Source organism: Anser cygnoides, chromosome 1, assembly GCF_040182565.1.
Source record: "Anser cygnoides isolate HZ-2024a breed goose chromosome 1, Taihu_goose_T2T_genome, whole genome shotgun sequence".
Classification (NCBI taxonomy): Eukaryota; Metazoa; Chordata; class Aves; order Anseriformes; family Anatidae; genus Anser; species Anser cygnoides.
Window position 1 is genome coordinate 187,323,180 of NC_089873.1, and position 18,623 is coordinate 187,341,802.

General features: G+C 45.3%; 2 protein-coding genes across 12 annotated transcripts in view; one reads left to right on the plus strand and one right to left on the minus strand.

Moving 5' to 3' along the window:
• NBEA (neurobeachin) overlaps positions 1–18,623 on the minus strand; it is a 521,005-nt gene that overhangs the window by 154,782 nt on the left and 347,600 nt on the right. For 6 of the 11 annotated variants that reach the window (XM_048081215.2, XM_048081222.2, XM_048081214.2 and 3 more), the window contains 2 exons: positions 17,765–17,803; positions 6,348–6,484 (listed from right to left, as the gene is read on the minus strand). In XM_048081215.2, coding sequence (XP_047937172.2) covers positions 6,348–6,484; positions 17,765–17,803 — 176 coding nt within the window. The remainder of the gene's footprint in view (positions 1–6,347; positions 6,485–17,764; positions 17,804–18,623) is intronic. The other 5 variants (XM_048081219.2, XM_066989702.1, XM_066989700.1 and 2 more) reach the window with 1 other exon arrangement.
• Positions 820–13,478, plus strand: MAB21L1 (mab-21 like 1). Its single transcript, XM_013192589.3, has 2 exons — positions 820–4,224; positions 13,462–13,478. The coding sequence occupies exon 1, from the start codon at positions 2,579–2,581 to the stop codon at positions 3,656–3,658; it is 1,080 nt and encodes a 359-aa protein (XP_013048043.1). The 5' UTR covers positions 820–2,578; the 3' UTR covers positions 3,659–4,224; positions 13,462–13,478.

The window sequence follows — 18,623 nt, forward strand, 5'->3', positions numbered from 1 at the left end:
AGCTCGGCCTGATTTACACCGCCAAAAAGCCGCCCCCCCGGCCAGAAAGGGACGGAGGGGTCGCGCCGGGGGGTCCCCCTGCCCCGGGACCCTCCCGCTTTGCCCCTTCCCATTCCTCCTCCGCTCCCCTCCGTGCCCCCTGCCCGGCCAAGCCCTCTGCGGGCAGGGCGCTCCCGGTACCGCCGCGGCCCCGGGGGGCGGGCAGGGAGGGGGGGCGGCCCCGGACCGACCTCAGCCCCAGCCCCGGGGGTAGTGGGGCGGGATCCTTCCCCTCCCCGCCCGCCGCCGGGGTGTCCCGGCCGCCCCCTGAAGCCGGAGGGGACCTCACGGGTGCCTGCGCGGCACGGGGGGGAGCTGCCCCGCGGAGTCCATGAGGACTGGGGGGGGTCCCGGACCCCGGGAAGGAGCTGGGGCCGGGGGGAGCCACTTGTGCCCCGCCGGGCAGCCGCCCCTACTTGTCAAAAAAGCTCCCCGCAAAAAGCTGGGGGGAAAACCGGCCCCGTTTTGGCCCCAAACAGACGGGGAGCGGCCGCCCCGCCGCCGGCGGGCCGAGGGGAGGGAAGGCTTCTCCGGGACGAGCTGTCACCTGCAGGTTTTCGGCGAGGAGCCCCGAGCCGGTCCTAGCCTTGTTTTTACTAATGGTCAGAAAAATGATTCCCGCATCGGCTTCCTCCTAGGAAGCGACAAGGGGGATCGCCCGCAGAAACGCCAAGAGCGAGGGAGGCGAGCGCAAAGTCAGAAATTCTCCGCTGTATGCAAGAAAGTTGGTCGCCTTAATGCGGTGAATAAATGTCGTGAGATGTTCCTTGCCTTATGACCTCTCCTTAGCGACACATACGTCTGTGACAGTCACTTTAAGAATTAATAATTGGGCAGCAGCTTAAAGATTCCTTAAAGACAAGCGATGAAAAGCTTGGGTGTATTTTTTTTCTTTTATATATATATATATATATATGTATGTGTATATATATATATATAATTTAGGGTTTTCTTAGAGTGAAGCTCGGTAGAAGAGTTTGCCACTCGGTCTTATGTGCAAATAAAGGTCCCGATTGCTACCACTTAAGGTACCGAAGGAGAAATTTGCTAATTACGCATCACGCGCACGAAACCCAAGGTGTCAGATGAGCAGCATGCCAGCACGTTTGCAGTCGCTAGCATCCCTCCCGTGAGCGCATTTACTAAACGCAGCTTGCTAGCAGAGCCCGCTGTACAATGAGCCGTCCAGGTTTGAAATTAATAGGTGCTCCTGGTGCCACCACGTCTCCAACAGCAGCCGAACACCCAGCCTTCGCCACACGTCGGAGCGCTACGCGGAGCACGGGAACGAAGCTAGGAGCTGGCGGAGGAGATTTACCCTTCGGATCTGCTACTTGCTTTCTGGAGGGAGCGTGAAAAAGACCTGACAGCCCCGTTTAGCGATCGATTCTCCCCTCCAGAAGGTAGGAAGACAAAAAGCAAGGCGAGACACAATGCACAAACGCCTGAAACCTCCAGATCGCTTCGACCCCGCCAGAAGGTCCGCCGAAAACGCCCCCAGATCGCGGACTTTGGCGGCACACTTTTATTCCGAAGGGCACTACACTGCCGTGCATCTGCCGCCTCGCTCCCCGGCCGCTTCGGGAGAGCCAAAACTTCCCGCTGGCAGTCACGGACCGCTCTCGGGATGCGAGGAGGGCGGCTCTAAACGAACTTACGGGCGGGCTCCGGCCGGGACCGGGGGCCCTGGCTGTCTGGCCGCCCCCTGGGGAGCAGCCACCCGCACCTGCGGGCGCGACGCCGCCGTCGGGGGACCCGCTGGGAACGGAGCTGCGCAGGGTCCTTTGGAAACGTCCCTGCCCTTGGGGTTACACCGGGAGGAGAGTGGTGTCCCTCGATTTCCCGGCGCTTTTCTGCCGGGAACCGGCTACCTTTGTATATGTGCGTGTGCGTATACATATCTATCTCCTAGAGAGGGATTAATTAGCCGGGTTTGAGCTGAAAGAGGCTGCAGTGACGAGCCCAGTGGCGATTGGCCGCCCGCCTGCCTGGCCCTGCCTTTATAATTTCCACACGAGTGCATCTGGGCTCTTATACAAACCAACAGCCAGCTTCTTCTGACATATACACACACACACACGCGGCACTTTTTCCACCATCTGATTAACCGCCCTGCACACACACAGTGATTACTACGGGAAAACATAAATAAATACGAAGAGGTTTTATTATTTTGACTACTGGAAGCCTCGCTGTGTCTCAGTGCAACTTTTGTTTTTATTGCTGCCGGGGAAGGTGCAGCTCTCGATGCTTTCCTCTCACTCACGGACCCTTTAAAAAAAGGGGGAGGAAAAATATCGCCCCCTCCAGTCCCCCGCCCGCCCCCCCCCGCCACACACACTTCGAGACGGCTGATCTAAAAAAGCAGGAAGAGAGCATCTGAGGAGCAGCAGCCACAGCGCATTTTGAAAAACATTTGTTACGTTTCAGAGTGCAGCAGCCTGTTTCTCCTCTGAAGTTGGCTCCAGCCTTAGCAGCCGCATTGGATCCCACAGCCTACTGCGAGACTCCGGTGTACAATCCGGATCTCTGCCCCAACATGATCGCGGCCCAGGCCAAGCTGGTGTATCATCTGAATAAATACTACAACGAGAAATGCCAAGCCAGGAAAGCTGCCATCGCCAAGACGATCCGCGAAGTCTGCAAAGTGGTGTCGGACGTGCTGAAGGAGGTGGAGGTGCAGGAGCCTCGCTTCATCAGCTCCCTGAACGAGATGGACAATCGCTACGAGGGCTTGGAAGTCATCTCCCCCACGGAGTTCGAAGTCGTGCTCTATCTGAACCAGATGGGGGTCTTCAACTTCGTGGACGACGGCTCCTTGCCGGGCTGCGCCGTGTTAAAGTTGAGCGACGGGCGCAAGAGGAGCATGTCCCTCTGGGTGGAGTTCATCACGGCGTCTGGCTACCTCTCCGCTCGCAAAATCCGCTCCAGATTTCAGACTCTGGTGGCTCAAGCCGTGGATAAGTGCAGTTACAGAGACGTGGTAAAGATGGTGGCGGACACCAGCGAGGTGAAGCTGCGGATCAGGGATAGGTACGTGGTGCAGATCACGCCGGCGTTCAAGTGCACGGGGATCTGGCCGCGGAGCGCTGCCCACTGGCCGCTTCCCCACATCCCCTGGCCGGGACCCAACCGGGTGGCGGAGGTCAAGGCCGAAGGGTTCAACCTCTTGTCCAAGGAGTGCCACTCGCTGGCCGGCAAGCAGAGCTCGGCCGAGAGCGATGCCTGGGTGCTGCAGTTCGCCGAAGCCGAGAACAGACTGCAGATGGGCGGCTGCAGGAAGAAATGCCTCTCCATCCTCAAAACCTTGCGGGACCGCCACCTGGAGCTGCCGGGCCAGCCCCTGAATAATTATCACATGAAGACTCTGGTTTCATACGAATGCGAAAAGCACCCCCGAGAGTCGGACTGGGACGAGTCGTGCTTGGGCGATCGGCTCAACGGGATTTTACTGCAGCTCATCTCCTGCCTCCAGTGCAGGCGGTGCCCGCATTACTTCTTGCCCAACTTAGACCTCTTTCAGGGCAAACCTCACTCGGCCCTGGAAAACGCGGCCAAACAGACGTGGCGATTGGCTAGGGAGATACTGACCAACCCGAAAAGTTTGGAGAAACTTTAGGGGGGTAACTGTAGAGCGGGCCTGCCCGATAAAGCGGCTGATATCCTGATGAAGTTTAAGCTTCCTGTTCGAAAAGTCAGATGTTTCCACTTGACAATGCAACTCATATTCTCTTTTAAAAAGGAATATAGCTTAGGCTCTTCACCGAGAAACGCAAATAAAAACAGCAAGTATCATGCCTCTTATCTGCACCACAGTTTTGCGGTTTCCCGCGGGAGGGAAAAAAATGAAAAGAAAAAAAAAAAGGAAAAAAAAAAAAGCGTCTTATCCGGAAAGCAAAATTGGCTGTAATTTAACTTGATTGTGACCACTCTGCCTAGGAACGGTACCAACGGATTATAACAAACCCCGTATTTTTCTGTAATCCCTCTGTGAGTAAAAGCTATTTGGATATGCCACCTGAACAAACCCCAGTGTACCTTTTAATTTGTATCAAATATTGTGATCTCACATTGTCTTTGAAATTGTGGATGTTGGTGTTTTGTGATTTGGTGAACAGAAGTTAAATTGCCATTTTGGATACTTCAAGGACATTTTCTGCTAAAGAGAAGATACCATTTAAAAAGGTAGATTTTATCATGGTACTTTTGTTAATTGTCTTTTGAAGTGTCTGAACTTAACAAGTTTACATTTTTTCGTTTCATATATATTGCTTGTTCTATTTCTAACATTCCATAAATATACTTGAAATGTTATTTAAATATATTCAAAAGAAATTTGGATTCTGCTTATATAATAACGCTTGAATATTGGAATTATATATTTGAAAATGCACTTGAAATACACTGGATAATTACCTTTTGTGATTTAGATTTTAATTTCTGTTGCTGATTTATTTAATTACAAGCTAATAAATGAAGTAAAATGCCTATGTGGGTAAGCGTTTCAATACAGGATCAAGTTTTCTACTTGAACGATTGGAGGTCAGCTGTGTTCTGGGCATTTTGACGTTCTGTTGATAGTTGCTAAAATCCTGGAAAACTTAAGGGCAGCCGCCTGATTTTGCATTTTGGCTAGTTTTGGAGGACGAGGAAATATCGGCGGTTTAAACGCACTAGAATTTAGCTCCAGCTGACCGTCAGCAAACCGTCAGGCACCGATGTAATTATTCACTCAGTAACATTGTTCCAGCCGCCCGAAAACAAATTATTTCCTAAAGGTTTCCTCTGCGGAGCCCATGCGTTTCTGCCCGGGGAAAAACAATGCTGAGGAAGCGCCGCCCGCCCCCGAAGCAGGCAGGGCACGGAGCGAGCAGCGAGCCTGCTGCCCCTTAAATCCAGCGGCTTGGCTCAAGGAGGGACGCAGGAGGTAAAATGTCTAGGTGAAAGGGTCAAGCCAGCACCAATAAAGCGAACAACGTTATTGCTTCTGACCCACCAGTCCGCTATGAATGTGATAAGATTGCTCACAGAAATGGAGCCCCTGCGTTCGCAGGGCATCCAGAGGGAAAAAACATGCGGGTGCCTCCAAACTGCGAGCGGTCAGGAATTGCCTCTTCCTACTCCTAAAGCCTGCGTTTCCTTAAAGCCGCTCTGAGACCAAAATGCAAAATCACAGCGAGCATTCTGTCGAGTACCCTAACAGTCAACAAGTGCTGAAAGAGGCCGAGCGCCTGTGTAACACCCATTGGCAGCTATTTGCAGCGGGTACCCTTTAAAGAACCCGTTATTCCCAGCGACTAGGGAAGAATCTTTTTTTTTTTCCCCCCCCCAGCACTGTGAAGAAAGTCCCGAGTTTCAGACATTATTCGCCAAGCAGAAATCACCTTACTACAAACCATGCTTCTATCTAGACAAGTTCGCTAGCATTTTTTTTACTGGAAATTACTTATGATATTTCTGACGAAAGAAAAAGAAAAACAAAACCCAAAAGCAAAACCAAAGGCTTTTTGTCAAAGCTCTCCGCTATTCTCTCTCCAGAGAAGCTTCTAACATTTTCCAGGTCGGTAATGAGAAACAAAGCAACAACGGTAAGAAGGAACAGAGGTGCAGGAGAGGGGAGCAGCCGGTCACAGCCGTCCCTTGCCCGTGCCCCCCTCCTGCCCCCGGCTCGGCTGCAGCCCGGCGGGAGCCACGCGAAGGTTTCCGCGGCTCGGCTGGGGAGGGGGCGCGGCTGGGGTGGAGGGGGGCGCTGGGGAATTGGGAGTAGTAAGTGACTCGAGAAGAAAAAAAAAAAAAAAACACAGCTTTCCCAGGAATCAAGTCTTGGGTACATGCCCATCCCCCCCCCCCGCCTTTTTTTTTTTTTAACTCCAGAAAATAAGCAGTAGCTTGCATTTCAGCGGGGAGCGTGTTTACTAAAATGCGCCGTGTTTTCTGACAGGGGACCTAACGTTCTTGAAATGAGGAGATTCTCTGATAGCCTCGGAAGGGGTAAAGCCCTTCGCTGTGTCTTAGGAAGGCTGCAGTCTGGGACTGCTCTTACCTCCAGGGATTTCAGAGCAATTGGCTTAGCTACTAAATCTGCCCACGTTCATACAAAGGCACTGAGCGAAAGGCTGTTGAAAAACGCGCACGCCGCCGTAATAGAGGATTTACCATCATTAATACCCGGCGCCTTTTTTTTTTTTTTTTTTTTCCTCTAAAAGGCAGCGAGAGCCGGCAGCAGGGCGCCCACTCCGGAGGGATGGGACGACCCCGGCCCACGCGTGTCCGCGACCGGGGCCACCGCCGCCCCCCGCAGCACTCACCTTGGGGTCGATCTTCTTGAAGGCCGGGTCGTCCTCGTCCACTTCGAAGTAGATCTCGGTGGTGGTGATGGAGAGCGTGCCCTTGGCCACCACCACGGGGGCGACGAGCTGTGCCGGCGTGCTGAGCACCACGGGGCCTGCAAGACAAGGGCAGCGCCGTCAGGTTGGGGGCCCCCGGCCGGCCCATCCCCGGTGGCCCGTCCCCTTCCCTCCGCCAGGCGATGCCCCCTCGTAAACCCCGCTTTGGAAACCGCCGCCGTTGCCCTTCTCCTGCCCGCGGCCAGCGCTTTGAACTCCGCAGTCAGGCCAGAAGAGAAAAAAAAAAAAAGAAAAAATAAATAAATAAGAGTTGGTGAGCAGCGGGGCGCGGGGGTGCGAGATAAATCAGCGAGCAGCGGCACGCAGAGGGGTCAGAGGGAGCGGGGGCTGCCTCCTCCGAGTAGGTCCCCCCTGTCTCCGTGCCCTTTTACTCCTCGTTAACACCCCCGCTGTTTATGGGCGACAGCAGCGGCCGTGTCGGAGCCGGGGGGGGCCCAGCCGGGCAGGCGGCGGGCGGGCGACCGAGCAGCGCTGGCCCCTCGCCCCCTCCGGGCCGAGCCCGCGAAGAGGTCTTGGGAGCCCGGCGGCCACCGCACGCAGGCGACGGCTGCCCCCGTTAAGGGTATTTATGGGCAGAGAGTTTGGAGTTCAATTTGCTGCCGCTGGAGCCTTTCGAAAGGAGGGTAACGACGTTGCGCCCAAGGACGCTCCTTAACGAGGCGCTCGCACGGGCACTGGGAAGATGGATGAGGGGAACCTAATGCAGAAGGCAGCCTTCTCCATTCGCATTGTTAGGGTTTAGCTCAAGGAAGAACTTCTGCTTTAATGCCAAAGACAGCAAAGGATCACTTTTTCGCCATCTTATCTTCGAGACGAACGCAGCCTGCTGCTAAAGCTGCCAGCGTCGGTGTTTAGGACGCTCGCTCGCTCTAATTAAAAGAAAAGATTAAACGTAAAACACTCTTCCAGATTAAACCGCTGAATGGCGTAGGGTAATCTGTGTACCCACGGCCAAACACACGCATCCCCACGCGTGCACACCCGGCCACGATAGGCGCCCCAGCACTGAGAAACTCAGCGCAGCATCCGAGCGCCGTACCTCCTGGGAACCCGCAAAGGCATCACCTCGCGAGGGACAGAAAGCTTGCGCTGGGTCCCTGCACTTCAGAAAAAGCTCACTACGGAAGATCTCAGGAGGATGGCAGCGAAAACCCGCGTGTGCCTGCGGCTGGGGTCCCCAAGCACCAGCACCCCCCCGGCTGGCAGGCACGGATGCGACCTTTCCTCCTCCTCCTTCTCCCCCGGCACCGCACACGCACTTTGCTACCAGCTCTTGCAGGCGACACTTCAAATTACTCACTTAGCCCAAATTAGTCCTGTATCAGCGCATCTAACTGTCATGTTGTTAATGTTTTACTTTACTGTAACACCCAACTTGAGGCTGTATTGCACAATGTTTTGTCATTTTTTTCCGCTGCAAAATAAATAAAGAGGAAGGCACGGATTAGTGTGTGTACAAGGGGAAGCTAAAACGCACAGTTTCAGTGACAGCTTTCAGCAGCCCAGCGTGGCAGGCTGCATAATATTGATACAAACTCTATTTTCTTTCATTTTATTGTTTTCCATCTCCTAATAAACCACGGTAGCCTCTTGACCCCAGTCAGCTGATCTGAATCACATGCGCCGGGGCTGCTTTGCCGCTCTCCCCGTCTAGCCTCCATCTTCTCTCTCTCCCTTCGCCGTGAGAAACTAGCCGAGCCGAGCCGAGCCGGGAAAACCCGGGCTGTGGGCTGCGAAGAAGGGCAGGGCGATCGATCCGAAACGCCGCTTTTAAAGGCTCATCAATCTTAATCTAGGTTGCTCGAGTAATTACGCCCGATTCCCTTGTACGATTACAAGTGGATTTGGGTTTCAATTCCCCAGGCCCCCTTTTCTTTGTGTTTACAGAAGGGGGGGGGGGGGAAGAGGGGGGGAGGTGGAGGCCTCGCAGACCGCCGCCGCCCGCCCGCAAGCAGCGCTCGTCCTCCTCCGTGGAGGCCCGGCCTCGCCCCGCACCCGGCCGCAGCCTCCGCCCGGGCATCGAGGAGGCTTCCGAGGGTGCGTCCTGGAGGAAGGCCATCAATTTAATCCAATTAGCTCTTCCCCTCGGTGCTGCGTGGGTAAAATAAAAAGGAAGGCACCGCTATTCGATGGTCAAAAGGCCGGGCCCTGTGATCCGATATCCAGGGGAGGACAATAAGCGCCCCCGGCACGGAGGAGAGGGGGAATTCGCTCCTTAGCCTGTTACTGCATGCGGGGGAAAGCTGGGGTGCCTGGCTTCCTCCTCCTTCCGAGAGAAGGCTCCGTGCTCCCAGGCTGCTACTTTGGCATCCGCCCCGCGCTCTGCTCAAATGCCCCCCCAGATTTGTTGCGGTGTAAACACGTCGGAGGTATTAGGACGCGGCGAGGAATAAAGGTTATCGCACTTTCCAGATGAGAAAACGTTTGGCTGTGCGTGGGTTTCCTTTTTTCGTGGGGGGAAAAAAAAAAGGCAGAACGCCTTTTTTAAACAGTGGTCAAATTATGGGATTTGGGGGGGGGGTGTCAAACTAAGTTTAAATTTTTTTTTTCGTATATATATTTTTTTTCTCCTGGAAGAACAACACAAGAAAATATTCGGTATTAGCAGCGTGTCATTTTTACACTTGTCCTTTGGAAATCTCCAATTACAACTTCCAATTCCATAGCATGTTTAAGGAGCAGCGAGCCTTTTTGTTGTAGCCTTCAGGGAGCAAACCAGCCACTGAGAGAATACGAAATTAATCCACTACAGCTATAGAGACAGAGGATTATGCTTTAATCCCCTTTGGGATAGTCTCTGGATTTTAAGGATCCGATATTAAAATGTTTACATAGAGCGTAATCAAAATACTGCAGCTTTTCCATACGGCACTGAGCTACGGGGGGGGGAAGCTTCGGCTCCCTTCCCAAAACCCAATTGCTAATTTAATTGAAACAAAAGCCGGGCACACCTGAGCCGAGAGCCCAGGACCGGGCTCGTTCCCACGCGGGATGGATGGGGACGAGCCCCGGGCACCGGCACGGCGCCGTCCCCGCCGCCGAGCCGCGGCCGTGCGGGGGCACCGGGCTCTCGTCCCCGCACCACGGCGGGCAGCAGGAGGGATGCGGGGCGGCGGGGGCTCGGCCGGAGCCGTGCCGAGCCAAGCCGAGCCGAGCCGGGCTGGGTCGGGCACGGCAGGCAGCCCCGGTCGGGGAAGGAGCGGCCGGCACCGCTGGGGACGCTTCGGCCCCGGAGAAAAAAGCGAAGGCGCGGCTTGTCCCCATTCACCAGGAGGTTTGGGGGTTGTGGGAAGGACGCTTGGCTAAAGGGCTCGTCAGCTGTTTGGACTCCGACCAGGAGCATCTCTTTCTAGGAACTGCTTCGTTGCCTCTTCCCAACCGCCCCGGAACGGTCCGGGCAGCGGAGCGGCAGCGACCTAACAAAGAAGTTGTGGCCTTAAAAGCAGAGCAGAAGTCACTCCGGATCCACGCGTCCTGTGATCTGCTCAAGTGTAGGATTTTCCAACCTGTCTGATCCCTGTGGTCGGCACATGTGATTTACATTTCTAAAATAAACGCTACTGCACGTATACATTTAAAAATAATATTTCCCTTCCGAAAGTAAATGATCGTGGGATTAGAAGGTCCCAGTGAATAAAAGAAGAATGTAACCTCTCCTCCTCTCCGTTAATTTTTGTTAAACGGAGACCTCACTTCTTGCGTTTAGTTGTTGCATTTGCATTTCTGTTCTTGTATTTTTGAAGTTGGCAAAGAAAGTCAACGCAAGTGAAAAGTTACATCAGGTGAGAGTTTGATACCTACTAAAACGACAGCAACGCAATTCCACCTCTAAAAGAAAGCCCCCAAAGAGTCATATTATGAACTGTTAATTAGAACATTTTCGTTTTCATGAACTGTTATTTTTACCTGTAAGAGCTAGAGACGTGTTGCATTTAAGAGACTGAGAATTACACCAGAGGTATATTTGCTAAGATGGTGGGCCATAATTATTCCTAAATAGGATAAAATATATGCTCTTATATGCAGATTTATGAAACCAAGCATTTTTACCTGCTGCAGACTTTGTTAGTCTTGTCTAACTTTAAAAATAATATATTGGTGATTATTAATAGGTGAAAAAATACTAGGTGAGCTAAATACCTTGAAAGCATTTCCAATCATCTAGACCAGTTAAATTTTACAATCTATTGATAATTATTCTGACAAAAAGTATTTTCATAACTAATTTTGAGTTGACACTGTTTTGAAAGAAAAACATACCAGTTTCTTTGCCATGAAGTCTTTAAAATGGAAAATATGAAACAGACAAGTTAAAACTAATTACTAGGTAAAATAGTTTGCATAAACTACAATTGGTAATTTGATAAGTAAACCAAAAAATTAAATATCAAGAATAATTATTAAAATCACTCACAATGTGCCTGAAATATGACAACTGAAATTCCCTCAGGGTGTCAATTCTAAAGCCAAGTGTATTTGACAGTAGCCTGCTTTTAAAATGACTACAAATCCCTATACTTGAAACAATTTACATGTAACACAAAAGGTTCATGCACATAAAGAACTTCAGGTTTATGTTCATACATTACATAGTATACAAGCAGAAACAGGTATAGGCACTATAAGTCTTTGGGAAAAGCTCTGTAGTCAGAAAAGCAAAAAAAAAAATATTTCAACAAATTAATATTATTAATATAATGCATGCACTGCTACGTAAATAATCAATAAACAATTTAAGATTCCTAAACAATTCATAGAATTCAGCCTTTTTTGTTCCTATTGTCATCAAAAATCTGATACAATGCACCCTTTAAAAAGACTTCTGCAGTAAATATATTGAACTTACATGATTGTCCCCAATTTGTTCTCCGCTATAGCAGATACAGGGAGTAACTCCTTCTTTCAAGCCAAGGCTTTTATAAGAATGCATTTACACATCTCCCTTTATGTATCACTTTCAACGGTTTCAATAAAGAGAACAATTTGCACAACTTTTTTGATTGCAAAAAACAGAATCTAAGTCTAAATGTGACTGTTATAGTCTTGTTTTTCTCCTCCTGCATTGAATAACAACCCCAATTCCTTTCCTGTTTTCAGAGTTCCCCAAGCTTACTTTGTTGCCTTTTTACTTTTCCACAATCATATGTTTCACATTGTGAGGGAGGGATTGATTTTTATTGTTTGTTTGAATGTCATTGCCAGTGTGGATAGGCCCTGATATCCAAATTTTTCCCCACTTTCCCCCCCCCCCTTTCCTCCATAAAGCATGTAACACTACTACTACTAACATCAAAGATCAACTTCAATCGTCTTCTTCAACAACAATAGCTAAACAATTACAACAACTCAATTCTCTTAAGTGGTGCCATAACAGCAAACAAATGTGTTTGATTAAAAAGAAAATGTAAATTAATTTTTATGTATTACAACTGTGAATAAAACAGTAAGAAGCTATTGAAATATACAGTTTTGATGAGATTGTCCATATGTTTAAAGATAGTGTTGCTTAAGAAAGAGAGAAGTTATTTTCTCTCAAGCATATAGACACTTTCTATTAAATTAAGTGACATATGTATCTCCATAGGTAAATTATTATTTGAATTCCATGCCTTCCTGCTTACACTAAAAGAAAAATTAAAAAATGGTAATTCTTCCTGAGGAAAGTATGTTTCACTATTCCTAGCAATATGTATCTCTTTATGTAGTTTGAAATGTGATAGAAAGCAACCACTTAACCGAATGGTTAGAGTATATGCAGAGACGAACTCAGTATTGTACCAAAATCCATCTTTCTAGGTGTCTTCTCACTTAAGGTCTAATGGAAGAATTGCCTGTGTGTCTAACAGCCTAAAGCAACTTAGGAAATCAAATTTTGCCTCCCTATGCAGGTGAAAGCTGACTTGTTTTGTGGCATCCATGAAAACCTCATAACTGTACTAAAACTCAGAGTGGCTTACATGGGGTTAGTGTTGTTCCAGGATGTGTTCAAGTGCCAGCCTGCCAGATGATCAAGTATTAATAATAATCATGACTTCTCTTAATGATTTACAGCTGGTCAGAAACTTGAATGTTTGAGATAAGGACCTCACTACTGCATTGCATACTTTTGCCACTTCAAAATTAGATTCATACAGTGTTCTCTGCCTGAAGCTATACCTTGGAAGCACTGAGTAATTTAAGCTATTTTAGAAACCAAGATCTTGATCGTTTAGCAGTGCATCCAGATGTGAGTAAACTACACTAATGCAATATGACCTGCGACAGCTTCCTCATTTTTAGGTAAAACTTAAGGTACTTTTTTCAGACTAGAAAGCCTTGAGTTGTGCTGAACGTGCCCATATAGATGACAGTTTTTCTGTGTGAGAGAAACACTGTAGTTGACTATTTAATCAAAAAGTAAGAGAAAAAAAAAACACAGCTCAGAAAAGTATATTTAATATTAGAAGAAGAAACATGAAAGCAGAGATAGCATCCTACTATAGCAATATATCACTGAAACAGGAACTCACTGTAATAAGTCAGGAACATGAAGGATCAAATCCCAGTCACGAGTCTGAGCGAACCAGACTTGACAGGTATCTTATACAGTCCAGCCCGTGTACCCTGTCATGCCAATAGAGCTCAATTGATTAGAAATGAAATGAAAGATGTGAGCCCTCAACTCTCATTTCTTCCAGTCTCCATTCTGGTCAAAGCTCTTCTGGATAAACTGAAAGACTTGTATTTCTTAAGACTTTAGTATTGAAGGGAAGTATTACATTCAGATAGCTTGTGATATTTTTAAGTTCACTTATTTTGTTAGCTATTCAGATATGTGTGTGGGAAGAAAGAAATAAACAGTTGAATTAGCATCTAACTTGCTAGGTGTATTTGGAAGAATCATCTAAGATGAAATAGCTCTGATTTCATGATTTTCTGAAAACACAAGTGTCTCTAAACAACACCAGAACTAGTAAAGAATGTTTTCAAGTGCAACTATGTCTACTGGTTGATTGTATGTTTTGCTTTCCTACAGTTTGGTAACTTCTAAAGACTCTCCTGCAAAGATTCTCTGGTACCTAATAAAAGGAAAACCAATTCAGCAGTCACTGTCAGGTAGGTTATTTTTTTTTCCTTTTTTTTTTTTTCTTAACAGCCTGATTTCACTGCAGATTATTTATTATTATTATTATTATTACTTCTGAAATCTCCACTCCTGCATACAAATAAATTTTGCTCAAAATGGCTTCCAGGTTCAGAAGTTACAAAGACAGAGGCTGACAAAGTATGGTCACATAAATACTGTTTCTTCAGAAAGCCAAGCTAAAAGGACTCATGTGAACAGGCTACCAGAGAGGGCTGTTTAAATGCACCGGATAGGGTTGTCTCTTGTACAATTTTTGACCAACAAAACCAAGACCAAGCACAATATCTGCTTGACTGCTATTCTAGCTTGGTTCTGTAACACTAGTGCCAAAAACAAATTGGAAAAATCCCTGTCCATAGGTCAAAGCTTTTAGTTTAACATAGGTACCATTAATGCAGTTCTGGATGCATTCCTAATACTAGCCTGTGTAGGTTCGTCCCTGTAGGGTCCTAGGAAGGTTTTGGAGAACAGGGATTTTCATGTAGAAATCAATTACATAGTGAAGATGAAACAATATGCATAACAGTGGAGTCTGTCTCCTTATGTCTAGGCCTGTATTTCTGCAGTTTCTCTCCTACACATCAGGTATATTAGCCTTCTATAAATACAAAACAACAGAGCTTGAATTAATTTTAAAGCTTGTAAAGCAAGAAATTCAGCTGCCATTTAAAAGTCAAGGATGCTGAGGCTTAGAATGGGGAGTAGTAAGGTACAAAGGGAAGAGCTCTTCAAATGTGTCCTGAGGAGCATTATCATCTGTGACTGACAACCACCTTATAAAATATTAAGCTATTTTGGATAGTAATGTGGAAAAAATGATTAGAACAAATACTGAGATGTCTAAAAATAGGATGTTATAGAAACCGTGGGGCATTTTTTTTTGTTGTTTTCAATGTGAAGCCAAATACATATCAAAAGTATGACTTTTTTCAGTTTATGCCTGAATCTATACTCTAAATTAAACTCATACAAATATGTTTTTCTTTTATATACTTAGATTTAAGGATCAAAATCTGAATATATAATAAGCAGAAACTATGGAAATCTGGCTGAATGAAATTTCCATGTTTGGAAGTACAAGAGTTGTGTGGTTAAATATCTACCATAAAAAGGGAAAAGGAATCACTCTTCTCCCACATTCCTGTCCCTTCCCCAAGTAAGCAACCCCTCCAATGAGATTCCTATCTTGAATGCTGATTTGCAAGAAAAATGGACTTTGGGAAGAGAGAACTACTTAAGAGCACACACTGAATTCAGTGAATAGTTTCCACTAAAGAGCTTGAAAAAATAGGAGAAATATTAAGACTTTTTTGGGTGTTTTTTAATGGAACTTTGACATTTTGTTATTTAACATGTATTTGTGTGCACACATACATATTATCTTTAAAGAAAAAAAATAAACATAAAACAAGTAAAAAGCTCATTCAGGTACCTCAGCCACCTTCATACAAACAGAAAAGGAGTAAGAGAGAGGAGGGAGGAAAAAAGTGTGTGTGTGGGGGGGGGGGGTGAGGGTGGGGGGTGGAGAGAGAAAGAGAATAAATACTACCTCTGATGCTGGAAGCCCCAGAGGTGCAAGCTGTTGGAGGATAAGGGAGATTAGGAAGCATCACTACATCCATGTTACAATCTTCTCTGAGCTTCCTCTGTGGTTGCTGATTTCTGCCCCCAGGGATCCCTGCAGACTGCCAGCACTGTGCTGGTGTATGGCTGATGACTGCCGTAGTAGAAGGACAGCACGTAATGGGTGGCAGGGCTCTCAGAACCTTGCTGGAGAGGACTCATAAGGGAGGCTGGAGAAGGACTGGAGAGGGAAGATGAGAGCATTCTTGGAACCACTCTCATGTTTTTGCCCTCCAGGAGCTCCAGGGATAAGGATGATTCCTCTCCTTTTGTCTATGTGCTCCTGGGCTGTCTGTGCTTGCTGACGGAGACACTAATGGGCTATTTGATTCTTTCTTTCCTATTATTCTCTATAAAGTTAAATTGAGAGCATAAACTATTACTCTGACAGCAGATGATGCAACAAAACTTCTTCTGGTTGGCGGCCCAAGCAAATGATACCTTATTCCTGCAAAATCTAATATTTTCAAATTCTGCCTTCTCAATAGAAAACCTAGTCTTTGTTCTTTTATTTAATTAAGAAAGCCCACCATTCATCTAGCTACACTAATAAAACAGATATAAATGATCCTACATGCCTTAGAATCATTTTAAGATGGTAACAGAAGAAAAACAATGAAAATGTGCCTCTATATCACTCCTTAAGAAATGTTAAGAAAATGTTACAAACTATTTAGTTTATTGGAGATAGTGTACAGTGGTCAGCTGTCAGCTCCTGTAAAGAAAATTCAGCCTCTGATTTTGGCCACAAGAAATTTTACTGTAGCTAAATAAATATATGTATATTTAAAGATGAGTAATTTTTTATTTTGGTTTTCCATCCCAAATACTTATTTTGTGAGCTTTTTGTGGCCTTGGATACAGTTCCTTGGTGTATTACTGATTTTATTACTGCATCTGACCATGTGCAAGGCTTCAAAATAATTTCAGAAATGTAAATGAGTCCTTTGTTAGAACCTGAAATAGAAAATTTCCCCAAGGGCTAGATGATTTACTTTTTTTTTTTTTTTTCTTTTCTTTTCTTTTGGTACTGCCATACAATTTTAACTGTAGCTTTATGTAGTAGAACCTTTGGGCATTATTCCAATTTCCTATAAAGACAGCGTCAAGTATTTTTTCTATTGGAAATTGCGCAAAATTGTGATGGTTTCTGTTAGTTTGTCTGAAATGAGACAAAAGGCTTATTTTGCATAGGCTACAAAACAGATGTTGATAATGTTTTGTTACCACCAGTCTTGTCTGGACTTCAAACAGATGACCTGGAAGTGAAAGGTCTTATATCTCATTAATAATAATACAAGCTGTCAAATCCTCATGACCCAGCACAGGGCAGTAAGTCAATACACTCGACACACTACTGAAAAGTATGGATAGAGAGCATACCATATTTAGTCTTTAAGATAATGTGGACTAGCCAGCCATGCTGGCTTGGATGGAAGATCAGCCTTTTATGAGAAGTAGTAATGATGCTTTCTAGAAATATTCCTACACTGAAGTATATGGTTGCTAAAAGTTAAGGCAGTGCTGGGCTGCTGCTTCTCACAAGTGTTCCTGGCACATTTGCATTGTGGGGGAGTTCCCTCCATCTAGAGACCTCTGTCGAAGAAGAAAGAAAGATTCTGTATTGAAGGTTAAGGTACATTAAGACTAAGATGCATTAAAGACAGTTAGTGGCTTTCCTCAGGCTTTTTTTTTTGGGTGAGTTGCTCAATCTCCTTGTATAACAGAGACAATAATAAGTATTTATTCTTGAAGGCTGTTGTGAGACTGTAATTCACCATGGCTTATGAGGAAGTCAGATTCTGAGTTGATTGAGCCTATGTAAGTAACCAGACAGATGCTTGCCAAAGCCTTTTGTCTTCCTAAAATAGTCCAAAGCCTCACATCCTTCTATCTTTATTTCCTTTCTTCTTTACTATAAACTACTTTTTTGAGAGTTGCAAAATAATTTATCAGGGATACTTTGCTTGGCTGGGCATATTTGCTAGTGCCACCAGCCATATGACAAAATAGATGAAATGTGCTCTAGGTACAGAACATTAAACTAAATTCTGTTCTCAGATGTGCACAATTCTCAGCAAGCCAACTGCAACTTCATGACAAAGAAAACATATTTCTAAAATGTAAAATTCATAAAACCTAAATGATTCAATATTTATCTGCTATGATCTATCTTAGTGCCAGATCTGTGAGATCTGTGCACTTTCTTTTAAATTAAATTTGGTGAAAGAATATTAATTATCTATTAAAGCACATTTCCCTTTGAGAAAGCTATCTTCTGATATTAGAACACATCCATATATTTTTAAATTTGAAAAAATCATCTATTTAGCAGAAGACAAATTGTTAGCAAATTTGCATTCTTAAGCTCTTAAGACAAAAGGTAAGTATGTGAGAGCCCTACTGCAGTGTTAGAAAACTGAAGAGAAAAAGAGAAGGAGAAGAGTTAGTAATGTCAAGTTGCTACACTGGATTTGATTATATTACCCACAGATTCACAATATATTAGAAAACTGTTAAAATAGACTATGCTATCTCAGTCATTAGTTCTAACAGAGATGTGACTTGCCTCTTGAAGTGAACAGTCTGGGAAGTAAAGGAGCTAAAACTGAAACAGAAAAATGTAAAATGTTTTAATATGTATGTGCTAAAACATGAACAACATCTTTTGATAACTTATACTGTAAGACAGATAAAATACTGCTTTAGTTAAAAATCTTGATGCAAACTTAGAATTCATAATTCTAAGAATGTAATAACATGGAACCTGATTTTTATATTTTATTAAAATGCTACTTAATATAATGAAATCTGATCAACTGCCATTGCAACATATGGAATACTAAGATTATATAATAAAAATATTCAGACTATAATTATCTAAAAAATTCACCATCCCATATGTAATTTATCAAAGTGAACTTCACATTGATTTGTGCCACATGGTTGATGAAAAACTATAAAGAGTCTCTGGAACAAAAGGTATGTACAGATAACTTTGTAAGAACAGTCTCAATCTGTTTCAGACTTTCCTTTTTTAGTTTTAACTTCTCATATCAAAATATTGTAATATTTATATTCTCCTCGTTAAAAGTTTTCTAGAACCTTAAAAGCTGCCTCTTTAAAAGCTGCCTTAGTTTCATGGAATAAACAATGTTAAATTGTTTTAGTTAAATGTGGACAATCTTAAATCAATTTAAACCTGGTTTATAATGATTTTGTTTAATTCCTATGCTTTACTGAGGCATTCCAAATCATTGTAAACCAAGTTTAAATTGATTTAAGCTTTAAAGTTAAATTGAGAGCATAACTGAATATAGAAATTCCTATGTGTCATTCCAATCTGAACAGTAACTAGATATAAATGATGTTGTGATATACCATAACTCGATATGTCTCAAAGATTTCCAGATTACATACACCAAATC

Excerpts from the sequence above, each read along its gene's own strand:
- MAB21L1 (XM_013192589.3), top strand. The coding sequence starts at position 2,579 with ATGATCGCGGCCCAGGCCAAGCTGGTGTATCATCTGAATAAATACTAC.